Below are 19,515 nucleotides of genomic sequence, written 5' to 3' on the forward strand. Positions count from 1 at the left end.
ATATCTCTGAAAATAATCTTAAAGCAATGAGGAATAATAAAACCATTTAACAACGAGGGACTTCTTTTTTTTTCTCATGGATATAACCAAATAATTCCTGCTAGTGATTGTATAATGAGCATTTTAATTAAATCCCAGCCATTGCCATCATCAGTACAACAGCCTTATGCTTGCTGCTAATACATCAGAGCACTTGGGCTGAAACTGTGCAGTTTTGACTGAGGAATCATGTTGGATTGTGGATCCTGAGTTTTCTTGTCTTTTGAGAAGATCTGATTCACTCACTTAGTGAACCTACTGTCTAATATCTGACAGAGTTGGCTAGATAGTGCTAATGAAAACTGGGGTAATGAAAGTATGTTAAACTTATAAAAGCCAGCTTCAAGAAGGAGGAAGCCAGAAGTCGATCTTGGCTCAGTTTTCAATTTATTCATAGCTGACTGTTCAGTGATTTGTTGTAAGATGTTCTGCTTTTTAGATAAAGCCTTAAACTGAGCCTTAGTCTACCCTCCAAATGAGCAAGGGAGTTTTCTGCGAGCATTCATCCCTTAAAGAACATCTTCAAATCAGATGAGCTGATTTAGCAATGTTCTTTAAATCATCCCATTGCTGCTGTTGGATTCATAGAGTCATAGAGATGTACAACATGGAAGCAGACTCTTCGGTCCAACTTGTCCATGCCAACCAGATATCCTAAATTAATCTAGTCCCATTTGCCAGCATTTAGCCAATACCCTTCTAAGCCCTTCCTGTTCATGTACCCAACCAGATGCCTTTTTAATGTTGTAATGGTACCAGCTGGTTTGTACTGTGTGTTTATTGACTGCTATGTTTCCTACAGCAGAACAGAGACTTTGAAGACTAAAAGGTACTTTATTGTCTTTAAGGTTTTTTTTGGTTTACCCTCTGGTCATGAAAGGCAGTATATAAATACAAATTCTTACTTTTCCTGCCTGTACAGCCATAAGGAATTGAAGGAAAAGGCTTAACTGAGGGACTATATTGAATTATTGCCCTTGAGAATCTAAACAGTGGTCTGTGCAAAGTATTCTGATCTGTGTGTGTGTTTTATGCTATACCAGGAATGAAAGTGAGAAGCTTGAAATGACATAGGAACATAGGAATTAGAAGCAGCAGCCTGCTTCCTCATTTAACATGATCATGGCTGATCTTATCCTGGTCTAAATTACACTCTCCTGCCTTCTCACCATAGCACTTTATCCTGCTTTTCATCAGAAACATACCTAGTTCTTTCTTGAATCTGTTGATTGATTCTGCCTCCACTGCAGTCTGAGGCAGTGAGTTCCACAGATTCACAACCCTCTGGGAGAAATAGTTTCTCGTCATCTCAGGTTTGAACCGACCTCCTCTCACTCTATATCTATGACCTCTTGTTTGAGACTGTCCCACAAGGGGGAGCATCTATTCAATGTCCACCTTATGAATCTCCTTTAGCATTTTATATACTTCAGTCAGATCTCTCTCGTTCTTTCTGTTGTCATTTTCCAGTGAGTACAAGCCCAAGCTATTCAACCGCTGTTTGTATGACAGCCCTTTCATCCATGGAGTCATTTTCGTAAACCTCCTTTGAACTGCCTGCAGCATCACCACATCCTTCATCAAGTCAGGATATGGAAACTGGATACAGTACTCCAGATGTGGTCTCACCAATGCCTTATGTAACAACACTTATTTATTTTTATAATCCAGTCCTTTTACAATAAATGCCAAGATTCCAAATGCCTTTCTCATTCTATGCTGCACCTGCAAACTCACTTTCTGCAGTTCATGCACAAACATGCCAAGATCCTTCTGCACTGATAAACTTTGAATGTGCTTCCCACTTAAATAATAATTTGTCCTTTTGTTTTTCCAACCAAAATGGACAACTTCACACGGATCTGCATTAAACTCTGTCTGCCAGATTCTGGCCCATTCTCCTAGCCAACTAGTATCCATCTGTAAACTCTTTATCTCCTCATCCCACCTCTTTTAGTACGTTTGTGTCTGTCAGCATCTGTGTGTATGGCATCTACATCTGTGGGCGTGTGTCAAGCATGTGTATGTTTGTGTGTTTTTCTGTGTGCGTATGTCTGTCAATATGTCAATGTATGTCTGCGTGTTGTATCTGTTTGCATCTGCAAGTCTGTTTCTGTCAGCATATCTGTGCGTATATCTGTCAATATGTAAATGTATATCTGTGTGTCAGTGTGTGTTGTCGACATCTATCTGTCTGTGTGTCTATATCTGTGTGTCTGCCTGTTTGATTGAAATGATATATATTGACGTGCAACAATTGCAGTACAGAATTTATTGATCTATATTAAAAAAAACTGGCAGTTTGGCTAGTTACTGCAAAGTGTTGAGATTGGCACATTTTCAGAAGAATGTTGTGACGGGGAGGTACCACAAGAAAAACACTATTCAGATTTGCTACTTGTATCATGAGACACAAGTACAGCTAATTATTATCTCGCTTTTTAGTGGTGGAGAGCTATGTTCGCTGAACTGCAGGAAGCTTATGTCACTAATACAGGCATCTTAATAGGCAACACACTACAATGGCTAGCAGGAGGAAAGGACCCTATGTATTTGTCCTAACTATCCAGGGAATTAAATGTCCTGGAGGTCTAATAAACTAGTTGTCAGAAAGTTAATCTTGCACTTATATAGTACTTTATCAGGTACAATATCAGTGTTTCACATAAAATTAGTTGCTTTGAGGTGCTTTTGGTTTGTTAGATAAACAAAGGCAACAACCATCTTGTACAATCAGCAGTTAATTCTTCAGGATTGTCCTAGAAATTAAAGATTAAATCCAATCCCACTTTCCAACACCTGGTCTATAGCCTTGCAGTTAACAGAGCTTCAGGTGCAGAACCAAGTACCTTTTAAATGGGTTAAGAATCTCTACCAGTGAATTCCAGATCACCTGCTCAATGGGAAAGACTTTCCTCTTGTTTCCTCTAATCCTTCTGCCAATGACATTTAACAAGAGCCCATGGGTAATTGTGCTCTCTATTGGGGGAAACTGGTCTTTCCTGGCTTCTCATAATTGTATATATTGATTAAGTCACTCCTCGGCCTCCTCTGTTCTAAGGAAAACACCCCTGCCCTATCCAGTTATGCCACGCAGCTGCAATTTTCAAGCAGTAACAACCTTCTTGTAAACCTCCACTGAACTCTTTCCAGAGTAATTATGTCCTTCCTGCAATGTGGTGACCAATACTGAACTCAAAATCCCAATCTGTTTTAGACTTTGCCAGCATTACATTCCTGCTTTTGTGTCCTATACCTCATCCAACAATGAGGAAAACATCCCATATGTTTTATTTACCAACTTATCTACCTGTCCTGCCCCCTTCAAGGACCTATCGACAAGGTCTCTTGTGTCAATTCATCAACTGAGCGCCATCATCTGATTTCCCCAGTTACCGGAGGACTCCCCTAGTTATGGTTCATCTTCACGTTGCCGAAATCTCGACAAACAAAACAATTTATTTAATTGATGTTCCCAAAATTGATCATAATTTAAAGCAGCACCAAACATTTAACCTTTTATAAATCTGGATAATGAGAACCTGTCGGTGTGAAAGATCAGCCTTGTAGCTCTTACTGTTAGGTGAAATGAAACAATGCGCTGCTGACATTTAGTAGCTGAATGATATGATCCATGAATAATTGGGAGACCTTTTGCAATCAGATCAAGAATATGCACTTGAATGATCATGGATCTGTATTTTTTTTTCCCTTTTTCTTTCTGCTGCATTACTTTTATTGAAGTCATGTACTGTCCAGCTGTTGGGAGATCTGCCCCAGATTATCATTGATGCCAAGCTACAGCAGACCTTAGCAATATGTTCCTTAATGCCAAGCGTGACTGAATGGCTCTTGCCATGGGGAAATGTCTGACCTGCTTGGTGACTTCCCAAAATTCAGATCAGGGAGTCTCTGCTGGAAATAATTCAAGTTTCCCACTATCTTGTACTACTAAATACAAATGAAGGGGAGTTTAATGCATTTGGACTTCTGTGCAGTGGGAGGGAACTCAATGGATTGCATTTGGAGTAGATGGAAAAAGAAGTTTGTTCCTTTTATACAATGTGAGTGAAGATAAGGAGTTTGATACACTGGAATCTTAATTTGGATGAAGTGTGTATCTGTCTGTACTTGTGAACAAAATGAACCTGACTGTGAAATTAAGGTTGATTGTACTGCTGCTGGATCCAGAGTTGTAAATCTGACCCATGCAGTGATGTGGAATCTTTTTTAGGTGTATTAATACCTTGTTTTTAATTCTGCTTCGTTCTGTGTGTAAATTTCCAAAATCTTCCCAACTCCCCACCATTTAGGCAACAGCTTTTGGTTTTTGAAGAGAAAAAAATATTTGGGTGCTTTTCACCGCAGTTAGTCTTGTGAGGTAAATTAGCAGGGAATCTGCATATTATAGATTGATAATTGCAAGACGGGTGTCTCGTTTGTAATTTATTAGTTTCTATTATTGCGTGTTGCCATGGCAATGGCTCGCAGCCAGGGTGACGAGAGAGATGTTAGATATGCGATGATGAAGCTTCTAGCCCCAACAAATTGAGATGCACATTTTTATCAGCAATTTTCTGAAATAATAAGTAGGAATTTAATGAGATGTAAATCTGTCCTATGGCTGCTGCTGCTCATGTTTTTTAACCTTTTTTTTGCCTTTTTGCAGTGATCTAATTAGAATGCATTGTACAGGAAAGTAATGGGGATTAAGTTAATCAGCAAGATATGAGGATAAAGTCAAAACTGCTTCCAGTGTGCATAAAGGGAGAGGGATGGAATTAAGGAGTGGAAAGTTTACCTCACAGCTAAATGTCAGCCAGGGAAAACCAGTGTATGTTTTTCTCATTCCTGTTTCGATGTGATTGGCACAGCAATGCTGCAGGTTCTTCAGATACAAAAGTGTGAATAATGACAGACAGGACAAGATCCAGTGGGCCTTCTAGCCTCTGATATATTCCACATCAGAGCTGATTCCTTCCTCTGAAGCCATATAATATCCCTGGAAAGGTACAATGCCAAATAAAATCCCAATATCCCCCTTGGCCCAAAGCCATAATTTTAGAATACTGCATTCAATTCTGGTCTCCCTGCTATACGAAAGATGTTAGACTTGAAAGGGTGCAGAAAAAGTTTACAAGAATGTCATCAGGGTCAAGGGTTTGAGCTATAGGGAGAGGCTGAACAGGCTCGGGCTATTTTCCCTGGAGCGCAGAGGTTGAGATTATAGTGGTTTGTAAAATCATGTGGGGCATGAGTAGGGTGGATAGCCAAGGTCTTTTTTTTCTAGGGTAGGGGAATCCAAACCTCGAGGACTTAGGGTTACGGTGGGAGGGGAAAGATTTAAAAGGAACTTAAAAGAGCAACTTTTTCCACGCAGAGGGTAGTGTGTGTATGGAATGAGCTGATAGAGGAAGTGGAGGAGGTTGGTACAATTACATTTAAAAGGCATCTGGCTGGGTAAATGAACTGGAAAGATTTAGAGGGCTCTGGGCCAAATGCTGGCAAACTGGATTGGATTCATTTAGGATATCTGGTCAGCATGGACGAGTTGAATTGAAGTGTCTGCTTGTGTGCCATACATCTCTACAATTCTTTTAACCCAAGAGCAGAAATAGGAACAGAACAAGACCATTTAGCCCCTTGGGGCTGCTCTACCATTTAGTAAGGTCATGACTGATCTGATTATAGGCTTGACTCCACTTTCCTGTCTGTCTTCCCACACCCCAATAACCTTGACTCTTTTGTAATATTCCCTCTAATTTTATTTTTAATTTAAGGACCTCCGCAGCATCACCTTGTAAAACCCAAAGTCAGAGCATTGGCACACTGATTAGCATGTGCAGAATCTCTGAGGAACAGCTTAGAGTGAACCTTGTGGAACAAAGACATGTCTAAGTCAGTATTTAATAGTCTGCAGGAGAAAGTGAGGACTGCAGATGCTAGAGATCTGAATTGAGAGTATGCTGCTGGAAAAGCACAGTTGGTCAGGCAGCATCCGAGGAGCAGGAGAATCGATGTTTCGGGCAAAAGCCCTTCATCAGGAATGAGGCTTGTGAGCCAATGGAGTGGAGAGAGTCTCCACTGCTGTCTGGGCACAGAGAATTCCAGTGATACGCCACCCCCAGAGAGGAGCAATTGCTCCTATCTATATCTTAACCGGGTGACGACTTATTTTGAAATTATGACTCCTAACTCTAGATTCCCCTCTGAGGCGTGGCATCCCCATCAATAGCTTCTCCAGCTGCAATCCATATACCAAATATTAAACAAAAAATAATGTTGAGTGCAGAAGCAGAGCCACCGATCCTGAAACGTTAACTCTGCTTTCTCTTCACCAAATCTGCGATAACTGCTGACTTTTCCCAACATTTGTGTTCATAACAAATATTAAACTTTCTTTAAAAACTGGAAGAACTGCAGATGCTGTAAATGGGAAACAAAAACAGAAATTGCTGGAAAAGCTTGGCAAGTCTGGCAGCATCTGTGTAGAGAAATCAGAGTTAACCTTTCGGGCCGAGTTACCTTTCCTCAAAACCTGCTGAGCTTTTCCAGCAATTGCTGGTTTTGGTTCTGCCTAAACTTTCTTTATTTTCTGCCTGTATCTTGAGTTGATCTCCTCCTGTCCTCCTTTGTGGTTGCCTCTGAACTTTCTTCCATGAGCGTTGTTGTCACTTCTATCCACTCCCTACCCAGGAAATGGGGCAGGCAGTCCAATCGCACTTTCAGCTATCTGCCCGTACTCTCAAAGGCACCCCATCTCCATGAAGTGGAGATAGACTATACAACAATGGTGGAATCACATTTATTCCACATAGTTTCCTATTAACCAGACTTTCCAGCAGGTTTAATCAGCCAGGAATAAACTGGTTGGATGAATATTTTCTCTTTCAAGAAAGGCAGCTGTAGTTCTGGATGTAGCTCCCATTTTAGTGCTCCAACTGAGTTCAGCTCATGTGGCATTAATCTGAAAATGTGTGATTTCTAAAACACTAAAAAAATGCCAAATAATTAATAGGAAGTTGGAGAGATGGAATAAAAAGACTAAGAAATAGGAACAAGAATGGGCCTTGTAGCCTCTGTGCTCAGCCTTACTCTTGCCTTGGAACCAGGTCAGATGTTTTATATCTATCCATAAAGACAGATGGGCCATTAATTTAACATCACATCAGAGAGAAGTCACCACTGCCAGTACAGCATTCCCTTATAACTGCTTGTCCACTCCACAATATCCGTTGACTCCCTTGGTCAGAATTTATCTACTTCTGCCTTAAAAGTGTCCTGTGACCTCGCTGCCACTGATCTCTCAGAGAGTTCAACAGACTCATGATCCTTGGGGAGAACGTTTCTTTTCATTTCCTTAAATGAGTGACCCCATACTTTAAAACTGTGTCCCTTGGTTCAACTCTCTCCCAACAAAGGATGATATCCCTTTAGCATTCACTCTATAAGCCTACTGAGGATTTGAACTGTTTCAATTAAATCACCTTTCTTTTTTTTCTGAATTCCATTCGATGTTGTTTCACCCGTCCATGATTTTCTCCTAATATAATGCCAGTTGTCTTCTCCTAGGTGTTATTCAAATGAGCCTTGTTTTAATCTCTTCGAGAATGTGGATTTTGTTTTTTCATAAGGAGACTAAAGCTGTGTACAATACTCCCTATTTGGCCTGACCAATACTCTGCATAATCAGAGCAAAGCAGATGGTAGTTTCTCAGGCCTGTCCATCTTCAACTGCTTATCAATGACCTTCCTTCCATGATAAGGAGGAAATGTTTGCTGCTGACTATGCAATGTTCAGCACCATTTGTCAGTTCTCAGGTACTGAAGCAGTCCATGGCCAAACACAGTAATACATGACTAGTATCCAGATTTGGATTGACAGGTATCAACTAACATTCACGCCAGACTAGTAACAGCCAATGGTAGACAAGCAGGAGGCTGGAAGAACACAGCAAGCCAGGTAGCATCAGGAGATGGAGAATTCGACATTTCAGGTGTAACCCAATGACCATCTCCGGCAACAACAGAGTCTCTCACCCCTTGTTACTCAATGGCATATTCATCATGGAATCCCCCGGTATCAATCTATCAGGGTTACCATTGACCAGATATTGAACCGAACTAGCCATACAAATACCATGGCTACAAGATCTGGTCAGAGGCTAGGATCTTTCTGTTTCTGCAAGGCCTGTCACCATCTACAAGGTACAAGTTAGGAATGTGATGGAATACTCCACACTTACCTGAATGAGTGCAGCTTCAACAACAATCAATAAGTTGGACACCATCCAGGACACCACATCCACAAACAATCACTCAGTCCATCACTAGTATTCAGTAGCATCAGTGTATACAATCTACCAGATGCACTGAAGAAATTCACAAAAGCTCCTTAGACAACACCTTCCAAATTCCATGACCACCACCATTTAGAAGGACAAGGGCACTGCCTGCAAGCTCATCTCCAAGCCACTTACCATCCTGACTTGGAAATATATCACCATTTTTCACTCACTGTCACTGAGTGAAAAACTCCCTCCCTCAGGGCATTATGGCTGCAACTACAACAAGTAGGTTGCAGCAGTTCAAGATGGCAGCTCACTAAGAAGGGCACCTTCTAAAAGGCATTGGGGTGGGCAATAAATGCTGACCCAGAATCCACATCTTATCAGTGAATTTTAAAAAATTCTTTTATATTCCATTTGTCTTAAAGCAAATGACAACATTCTATTTGCCTTAATCACTTGTGGTGTTTGTGCTTTACCTATTTTGGGATACATGACCTGGGCACCTGAATTGTTTTGTACTTCATAGTTCTACAATTTCCCTTCATTCAAATCACATGCTGTTTTTCTATTCTTCATTCCAAAATGGGCAATTTCTTATTTTCCCACATTATAGTGTACTTGTCAATGTTTACTCTCTCACTGAACCCAACTTATCCCTTTGCAGACACCTTGTATCCTTTTAATTTTCTAATTCATCTTTGTAGGACTAGCAACCATTATTAAGGTCACAGCTGATGTTATTACTGGATAAATCAGACGCCAGACTGAAAACTGACTTCATTGATCATGGTTTTAACAAATTGGTCTCACAAAAACATAAGTAATGCTGCAGATTTAGCTTTAACAATAAAACAGAAATCTGTTAATAGGAGAAATGAACATAACATTGAATAAACCAACGCATCATCTTATAACCAGATTCAAAGATTTTAAAACACACAGTAAAAGTGTAAATCTCATTAATCTCAAGTCAATTTTTTAGAAATGGAAAACAAACAAAATCACTTTTGTATCATACCTAAAACACCACTCCTATCAGAATCCCTATTTCTAACTCCTTGGTAAGCTTAACTGAAACTTTAACTCTTAGTCTGGAAATGCTGATAGCTTCTTCATGGAAGTATTATACACCTGAGTTTAAACATTCTCACTGATAATCACCTCTTCGTGGTTTTATCCAAACACCTCTGGTTTGGGACTATCACAAACTCTTTACTCTAATCTAGTTTCATTATGTCCTTCACATCTCCAGTGTACTGATCTTTACAACTTTTATTCAAGGACTGTTCAAAACTCAAAGTAGAACTTTTAAGGATCTTTCTTAAGGTTTTGGTTTTTCTCCCATGTTTAAATAAATCTCTCTTGATCTTCTCTGTTTAACTTCACTCATCGTAAAATTGTACCTAGTTGCACAAAAGCCCATTAATTTTAAGGCTGATTCTAAATGAAATCACAAAAATAATTACAAATTAAATATTAACTTCAGATATACTGAAGCTCCAAATAAAAACAAGATACTGTGGATGCTGGAAATCTGAGCTCAAATAAAGGGCTACAGAAACTCAATAGATCTGGCCATGTCTGTAGAGAAAAAAGCAACTTTAACACTTCAAGTTTGATATGACTTTTTTTCAGTGCATATTAACTTCCATTAAACACTGCAATCACTTTTCTGGTGTGTGTGCTCTCAATTAAAGTGTTTACAATAAAATTTTCTTTTCCAGGCACATGAACTATTTTCAGATTATACAGTTGGAGTATTAAGCTCTATTGAAATAATCACAAGTTCTTGACCTGAAATTTTCCAAAGGAAATAAAACAAACTGTCTAAGTAACAGTTTCTCCTTACATTATGCATTTCAAAGTAATGGCAATCCAGCACAAGACTCAATGTCTGTTTTACAGCGATTGAACGTTTTTGTTCATACACAGTCAGTTTCTTCAAAAAATAATTGACAGGCCATTCAATCCCCTTTGGTCATCTTCTGTAAAATAGTCCTCACCCCTGACATTAACAGTCAGTTTGAATTAATTTGCATAATTTGGCACAGCTAAAACTATTGCCATTGTCAGTACAGCTTTCAAAGGCAATTTGATCCTCTTGTATCCATTTACATTTTCTGCCTTTTTTCTTAAAAGTGCAAGAAAATTTGGAACAAACTTGCTTTAGAACTTACTCATGGCACAGTGGTTAGCATTGCTGCCTCACAGCACCAGGGACCGAGGTTTGATCCAGCCTTGGATAACATTCTCCCCGTGAGTGTGTGGATTTCCTCCGGGTGCTCCAGTTTCCTCCCACAGTCCAGAGATGTGCTGGTTAGATGGATTGGCCATGCTAAAATTGTCCGTAGTGGATGTGCAGGTTAATTGGATTGCTATGGGAAATACAGAGTTACAGGGGTGGGTCTGAGTGGGATGCTCTTTGGAGGGTCAGTGTAGATTTGATGGGCCAAATGGCCTGTTTACACACTTTGGGGATTTTATCAGTTGGATAGTGCCCACATAATGCAAAATTGCACATGTTAAGCATGCTTGTCAATACCCCTTTGACAAGTAGTTATAGTGACAAACTGAGGGTATCCAATTCATTGATTTCAAACTTCCAGTCTTGGTAAAGCATATGAACCCACTTCCATTACCATGTTGATTTCGTTGCAGAATCATTATGACCCATCTGGTTTTAGCACTATCACAATAGGTGAGCTGCAGCTACATTGACTTAGTTCACTAATGTCATTGTTTGTCGTGAGTTTAATTGCTTCCCTCACAGAGCTAAACTCTCTGGATTGAGCCAGTATGCATCTTTACTTTGAAGTAAGACACACCCCAACCCTTCCCCACCCCTCAACATCATGAACAGATAACCCTATTTTTCCTGGCCTGCTCCCACAAGTTATTTTATAATTCTGTATTAGCCTTTGTAAGTCACCTTGATAGTTTTCTGGAATGTAAGATATGATTCTACACATCCTCCATGTGTTTTACAATCTGATTGTTTACTTAGATTACTTATAGTGTGGAAACAGGCCCTTCGGCCCAACAAGTCCATGCTGACCCTCCGAAGAGCAACCCACCCTACATTTACCCCTTCACCTAACACTACAGGCAATTTAGCATGGCCAGTTCACCTAACCTGCACATTTTTGGATTGTGGGAGGAAACCGGAGCACCCAGAGGAGACTCACTCAGACACAGGGAGAATGTGGAAACTCCACACAGAGAGTCGCCCAAGACTGGAATTGAACCCGGGTCTCTCGCGGTGTGAGGCAGCAATGCTAACCACTGTGCCACCATGCCGCCCTATTGTACACATATAACAAATTCCTCTTCATCTAAACCCTTCACACTGTGTGTAATTTTTGAATTTTCCATCAAATTTATCCTTCTATTGCTCTGATTCCTTTATTTCACTCTCTACTTCCTTCACAACTAAGTATACTTTTCTCCTGACTACTCTCCCTGTCAAAATATCCTTTGAACAAGGATATGACACTCTCAGTGACTCTCTTACTCCTGGCTGGAGTGCTTACAATAATCTACATCATTGAGCTTCTTAATTTAATAAACTCCAGTGTATCTTATTTTGAATGGTTCTTCAGAGATGGCACTAACACCTTGTTTCTTGCAGCGAAATATCAAATATCAAACTCTGGCCTTTATGCCTGCTGTAGGCACAACACTGTTTGTCGAGCCTCCTTCAAACGTATCTTAGCCAACTCACATGCATCACTTTGTTTCTCTTGGAAACTTGAAAATAGATTGGAAGCATTGTTCCTGAGCTTTAGTTTATTAATTTTTCTTGAATGAGTTTAAATGATCCCTGAAATTAGCTCTGCAAAGGCGGGTATCCCATTATCAAGACACCCTTTATTTCCACCTGCATAGTACATGACACTGACCCAGTTAGCTCAGAGCCACCTCCTAGAGTGAACAGAACCCCTGATGCTCCAGTTTTCCTGATGAAGGGCTTATGCCTGAAACGTTGACTCCCCTGCTCCTCAGATGCTGCCTGACCTGCTGTGCTTTTCCAGCACCACACTTCTGACTCTGACTTTCCAGCATCTGTAATCCTCACTTCCTCCCATTTATATCTGTCAGCCAGGACTCCCTGAATGGACCAGGTTAACAGCCCCAATCAGGGAACCCATTCTATGGTGTCCATCTGGCTGACCTTGGTCCCATCATTACAGTCCCCTTACCTCCTGTCCATCAAAAGGACTAAATCTTTGTTCATGCCAACTTTGATGCTATTTTCAAGTCATATGGAGTCAGAGAGTTGTACAGCATGGAAACAGACTCTTTGGTTCAACTCGTCCATGCTGATCAGATATCCTAAATTAATCTACTCTCATTTGCCAGCATTTGGCCCATATCCCTCTAACCCTTCCTATTCATGTACCCATCCAGATGCCTTTTAAATGTTGTAATTGTACCACCCTCCACCACTTCCTCTGGCAGTTCATTCCATACACACACTACCCTCTGCATGAAAAGGTTGCCTATTAGGTCACTTTTACATCTTTCCCCTCTAACCTTAAACCTAAGAATCCCTGCAGTGTGGAAGCAGGCCCTTCTAGCTTCCGTTTGTACACCTAGACTATTTCCCTTTGTGTAGCGAGTCTCATCGTTCCCTGGGTATTGATGTTCCTGTTTGATTTCTTGAAAATTTGATGCTTTTAATTATTAATTGGTCTAATTAGGCTCCTCTGTAAATGGCGATAACTTTACATTTTCAGACTTGGATATTGTGTTTGGTCTTTATTGACATATGTGAACTTCCTTTGCATATTGAAAATGCTGCTGAAGACATCATGAGTTTCCTACTCTGCGTGTTATTGCAAATCTGTGTTTTAACACGAGGAACTTGACTTTATATGGTAATCTTTAATTACTGTGAATTGTTGAAACACTTTTCACAAGATGGTTGTAAAGCAAAGCCTAACAAAGAGTCCGTTAGAATGGTATTAGGGCAGATAGGCAAACATGCTGTCAAGGTGTAGGCTTTAAGGAGCATATAAAGGAGAAGTGCTAGGGGTTTATGGAGGGAATCTCCTAGTTTAGGCCAAGACAACTGAATGCATGACCACCAGTAATTTTGGAGATGCTTAAGAGAACAGAATCAAAAGGGTGTGGATACTTCTGAGAGATAAGGAGCTGGAGGAGATTAGAGTGTAGAGGAGTGAGGTAATGGAAGGAGGTGAAAAATGTAAAATTGAGGTTTTGTCTCCTTGTTGAATAATGCAAGCCTGCAAAGACAGGAATGATGAATAGATGGGACTTGGTGTAAGGTACAGAATTTTGACCTCTGTTTTTTTGGGATGGGGTAAGTGGGTTTGAATAGTCAAATCTAGGGGTGTTGCAGGCAACAAATGAGTTGAGGGAGGGTTGGATTTGGACCATGGTGGAAATTGGAAGTATTCACAGTGGTGCAGATACGTAGTTGGAAATCCAGTTCATGGACATGAAAGTCATGGATAATTGCAGCCACTTTCCAGGGAGAGGGATGAACCTGATAGCTCATGCACAGAATTCCACACAAGCAGATTTATTGAAGTTGCTGTTGCTTTGTACCATTGTGTATGACTTTTGATGCTTCTGTGCTTTAAGTCATTCTCAATGCTGCATGATTGCAAGTCCGTGCATCAGGCTGGCACTAACTGTCAAATAAGTACAGCGAAAATAGAATTTGCAGTACTTCCAATTTCATAAGTAGGCTGAGATGTAGTCCAATTTAATTTGAAATTGAGAAATGAATTTCTGATCACTATGTAATATTTAATCTTCCTGCTTTAATCTCCCCCCTGAGACCAGTTCTTCTACATCAGTTCAAAGATTCCAATGGCATTAATTGTTTTATAGTAGGCTCATGACCTTTGCTGCAGATTGGAAGTTATATGATATGCATTGCTGGATATGTGGTACTTTCTGTGATTAACAAAGTGCTACCCTGCTGCCTTTTCCAATTGTTTGAGTATGGGATATGGGTGACTCTGGGAAAGCAGCTTTTTTGACAAATCTGTAAATGTCCATTGCACGGTTGTCACAAAAGCAGTGTGGTGGGTGTGCCTGAGAAAAAGTTCTGTAGATTCTGGAAATTAGAGATTAAAATGGAAAATTCTAGAAACATTTGGCTAGTCTGCCAGTGTCAGGAGAGAAAGATGCAGAGTTAATCTTTCGATTTGATAACCTTTTATCAATATGGTAGAAATGCAAAATAGAAAAAAACATTTAGAGCTATTAGTCCCTGTATCATTCTATGATTCAGTATTTGGGTTTATCTTCCTTATGAATTATCTTAATCCTATGTGCATTGCCTTTTCTCAAGCCTTTTATTCACATTTCCTTCAATCATCGTTCTAACCTGTTGTCAAACTTTACATGATCCCTTCAAAATATAAAGAAAGATTCTCCTGTTCTCTGTCCTAAATCTCTCATTTTAAATCTTTCAAGTGTTTTCTCTTGTTTCACCTCCTCAAACATTGGCTGCAAGCTGTTTCTATCTGTTCTCTGCCCTAATTTTAAATAACCCTAACAAATTTCTCCCTAATTTCTAACAGAAATCAGCTCGAACGTTTTAAGTCTTCCTTTATGTTTGTCGTTCTTCATAGCAGGCAGCATCCTTGAATTCTGGCAGTTTCCTTTTTTTATTGTCTCAACATCCTTCCTGTAGTGTGTAGCCTTAAACTGCAGGCAGCAACCATTTGTCCTCCTAAGATTATACAAATTGAAGTTTGCTTCTTAACGTTTAGTAAATACACAGGTTACCAGAAAATTCTTTGCTCAATCAGAGGATTCTGATCCAAGGTTTTGTTTATTCCAAATGGAGAAATGAGGGAATGAGTGACATCAACCCTTTCAGAAATCCAGGCTGACACTGCAGTGCAGTGTGGTACCGAGGCAATGCTGGGCCATCTGAGCCACTGTTTTTTGGATGGGTTGCTACACAGAGGACTCATCTGCCCCCTCAGGTGGGCATAACTATCAAACAGTGGTGTCCAGAGAAGAACACTAGAACTCATCCAGTATTTTTTCATCAACTAATTAAGTGTATCCCAGGACTTTGGTAATTAGGGAAGAAATAGTGGGGGCATTAGCAGAGTCATATGTATCATCTACAGCTACGAGTGAGGTGCTAGAAGACTGGAGAGTGTCTCATGTTGTGGCTTTATTTAAGAAAGGAGAAACCTGGGACTTGTGAGTCTGACATCTGTGGTAGGTACCTTATTGGATGGGATTCTGAGAGGTAGGATTTACAAGCACTTGGGGAGGCAAGGACTGCTTAGGAATAGTCAGCATGGCTTTGTGTGTGGGATATCATGTCTCACAAACTTGATTGAGTTTTTTGAAGATGTAACCAAAAGAATTGATGAGGGCAGAACGCTAGACTTTGTCTACATGGACTTTAGTAAAGCCTTTGACAAGGTTCCACATGGTAGACTAGTTAGTAAAGTTAGATCGCATGGGATTCAGGGAGAGCTTGCCAATTGGATACAAAATTGGAAGGAAATAGAGGATGGTGGTGGAGGGTCATTTTTCAGACTGGAGGCCTGTGACTAGTGGTTCTCCACAGGGATCAGTGCTGTGTTCTCTTCTGTTTGTCATTAAAACAAATGATTTGAATGAGAATTTAAGAGGCATGGAAGTAAGTTTGCAAAACTAGTGGTATAGTTGACAGTGAAGAAGGTTATCTAAGATTATAAAGGGATCTTGATTAATTAGGCCAATGGGCTGAGGAGTAGCAGATGGAGTTTAATTTGGATAAATGCAAGGTATTGCATTTTGCTAGAACAAACAAGGGTAGGACTTATACAGATAATGGTAGAGCCCTGGATATTGTTGTTGGATAGAGAGACCGAGGGGCTCAGGTACTTAATTCTTTGAAAGTTGCATCACAGGTAGACAGAATAGTTAAGAAAATAGAGAGAATAGTTAAGGAAATACATAGCATGCTTGCCTTCATATCTCAGACCAGTTGAATACAGGTGTTGGGACATCATGTTGAGGTAATACAGGACATTGGTGAGGCCATTTTGGAGTTCTGTATAAAGTTCTGGTTGTGCTGCAATAGCAAAAATATTATTAAATTGGAGAGGGTTCAGAAAAGATTGCCAGTGCTGGAGGGCTTAAGTTATAAGGAAAGGCTGGAACTTTTTTCACTGGAGCGTAGGAGGTTGAGATTCATAAAATCATGAGGGGCATAGATAAGACGAATAGCAAAGGTCTTTTCCCTAGTATGGAGGAGTTCAAAACTAGGGGGCATACTTTCACAATAAGAGGAGAAATATTTCAAAGAGACATGAGGGGAAGCTTTTTCACACAGATGCTGCTTTGTATGTGGAAGGAACTTTTAGATATAGATACAGTTACAACATTTCTAAGACATTTGGACAGATACGTGAATAGGAAAGGTTTAGAGGGATGTGGACCAAATGCAGGTAAGTGAGACTAGTTTGGGAAACTTAGTCAGCACGGTCAAGTTGAACCAAAGGGTCAGTTTCCATGCTGTATGACTCTGTGACTCTATAACTTTAAACCATAGGCAACCGTTAATCGATTTTAGTGATCTTGATTTTTGGATAAAGTGATCTTAATCTCATTGTTACTGGGATTTTTTCTGTGCTTTTGTGGGTGGCTGTGTTTTCTACTTTACAACAATGATTAGCCTACAAATGAACTTCATTATCCATGAGCCACCTTTGGGATGGCCTGAGTCCTCCTTTTGTTTTAACCTGCTTGAAGCGAGATATGAAAATCTACCCTTGCCAGATAATGCTGACATAAAGAACTCAGTTACATGTTTAGTCAACTTCCTGTCAAGAGCTAACCTCAAACTGTGCCCGGAGTTCAGAGAATAGGAAGCAAATCAATAATTTTTTTTCATTCTTCTTCTATGGACAAAGACAGTGATCACTGAGTTACAGATTGACTTTGTCCAATCCCATTCTGCCAGAAATGATGAAATAGTGAGATTGACCTGTGTCTGTTTCCATGCTGTACATCTCTATGACTCTATGACCTGACCAAATAGTCTATGGGGATTTGGAGTGCATAGAGACACTGCAGTGAGGTGCATATGAGAAAGCTGACTCAAAATTTCGGTAAAGCAAGTAAGTCCTGGAGCCCAATCTTTTGGCCTGCTTCATAGATTGTCACTAACAATCCGAAATCTCCGGTTTATGGCAGAAGAGCTGAATGTATTTTCCGAGACCAGACTGTGCAATGGTACTTTGTAATTCAGACAGGGTTCTCTGGGATGTCAGTTGTGTAAAGCCGCAGATAGGAAATACCAACCACCATCATGTCTCATTTATCCTTTGCTTTTATTTTTGCTGCAGAATTCTCCAGACTCTTTGACAACGATAAACAACACTGTCAACTCCCAGGGGATTGTGGTACCAACATCTGCGCTACAACAAGGGAATACTGCCATGGCAACACAGGTAGTAACAGGTAAGGGTCATTGTTAGGATTCAACAAGAGGGTTGTCAGTTTTTGATTTTGTTTTGTTTACACCTCTTCCCCCACCACTACATAAATCTTAGTTTTCTTCCCCGTTCTTCCACACAACAATTGAGAGATTAAGCACCCCGAAATGATTTGATTTTTACCTCTTCTGTGAGGTAGGAAATGGGGAGGGGGGCAAGAAGGGGTAGGGAGTAATTTCTTTGTGATTTCAAGCCTTAAGATTAGAAATTTGCAAACTGTGTGCTGTAGGTAGACCCACAATGAGAGGGAATCGAGGATTTTGTCACAGTGACAGTGAAGAAATGGTGATATGTATTTCCAAGTCAGGATGGTGAGTAGCTTGGAAGGGAATTTGCTGGTGGTGGTGTTTCCATGTATCTATTGTCCTTGTCCTTCTAGACGGAAGTGGTTGTGGGTTTGGAAGGTGCTGTCTAAAGACCTTTGGTGAATTTCTGCAGTGCATCTTGTACTTAGTACATACTGCTGCTTGTGGTGTTGGTGGAGGGAATAGATGATTATGGATGTAGTGTGCCAGTCAAGTGGGCCCTGGATGGTGTCAAGTTTCTTGAGTGTTACTGGAGTTGCACCCATTCAGGCGAGTGGAGAGTATTCCATCACATTCCTGATTTGTGCCTTGTAGCTGGTGAATGGACTTTGTATTCCTGGCCTCTGACCTGCTCTTATAGCCACTGTAATTATATGGTGAGTCCATTTGAATTTCTGGTCAATGTTAACAATGGTGTTGATAGTGGAGTACTCAGTGATGATAACACCGTTGAATGTCAGTGTTTAGATTGACTCTTATTGGAGATGGTCATTGTGTGGTGAGAATGATTCTCAAGTGTTACAGTTTACATTTTCACACCCTGGTGCCTAACAACATTAATTGCAGGTAGCCTATCTGATATCTCCTCCTTATCAACTCATCAGCTTTCACATTGAGCATGCTGAATTAATTATATCCAGTTGTGATTTTAGCACACAGTCAAGCTACACTTCAAAGTGGATGTCAGGGAAGTTCTTAGAGCTCTTAATTGTGAGGAGAAAGTCCAAGAAATATTGGAGAAGAGCTGTTTTGTGCCTAGCAGTAGTGCATTAAGTTCTAATTGAAATAGAATGTGCCCTACCAACTTGTCTTTCTAGAGGATGGAATGCACTGCTGCCTGAGATGTGCCTCTAGGAAAGACAAAGTAGGAGGGAATATGTTTGAAGTTTGACAGAAAGTGGAAGAGTTGAGTTAGACATCAGGATGTAGCTCTTTTCAGAATTATGACTGTATTGGATGTTAATGACTAGCACATAACAAGTAGAGACTTGCTATAATATTTCAAAACACATGTTTTATCAGCCCTTGAGAGAAGCCATTTCCTGTCATAGGCACAGGTTGATATGGTGGGTCAGTGGAGTTCAGCTAGGTAAAGTCACCCTAATTCCTTGTGGATCATAGGGCTGCTTTAACCTGAGGAGAAAGTGAGGACTGAAGTTGCTGGAGATCAGAGTCGAGAGTGTGCTGCTGGAAAAATATAGCAGGTCAGGCAGCATCCGAGGAGCAGGAGACTCAACGTTCCGGGCATAAGCCATTCATCAGGAAAGATGATGCTTTAACCTGAGCCTCGGGCAAGGGATGAGGTTGAGAAGGAGAATCCTTCATGGAAGGATTTGTTCATGGTAACCTCAGCCTGTGTGGAAATTGAACCTGTGCTGTTGGCATCGCTTTGTA

General features: G+C 40.4%; 1 protein-coding gene across 8 annotated transcripts in view; it reads left to right on the forward strand.

Moving 5' to 3' along the window:
* pknox2 (pbx/knotted 1 homeobox 2) overlaps positions 1 to 19,515 on the forward strand; it is a 189,235-nt gene that overhangs the window by 108,924 nt on the left and 60,796 nt on the right. For all 8 annotated transcript variants that reach the window (XM_043676852.1, XM_043676856.1, XM_043676850.1 and 5 more), the window contains one exon: positions 17,666 to 17,780. In XM_043676852.1, coding sequence (XP_043532787.1) covers positions 17,666 to 17,780 — 115 coding nt within the window. The remainder of the gene's footprint in view (positions 1 to 17,665; positions 17,781 to 19,515) is intronic.

This window comes from Chiloscyllium plagiosum, chromosome 35, assembly GCF_004010195.1.
Source record: "Chiloscyllium plagiosum isolate BGI_BamShark_2017 chromosome 35, ASM401019v2, whole genome shotgun sequence".
NCBI lineage: Eukaryota > Metazoa > Chordata > Chondrichthyes > Orectolobiformes > Hemiscylliidae > Chiloscyllium > Chiloscyllium plagiosum.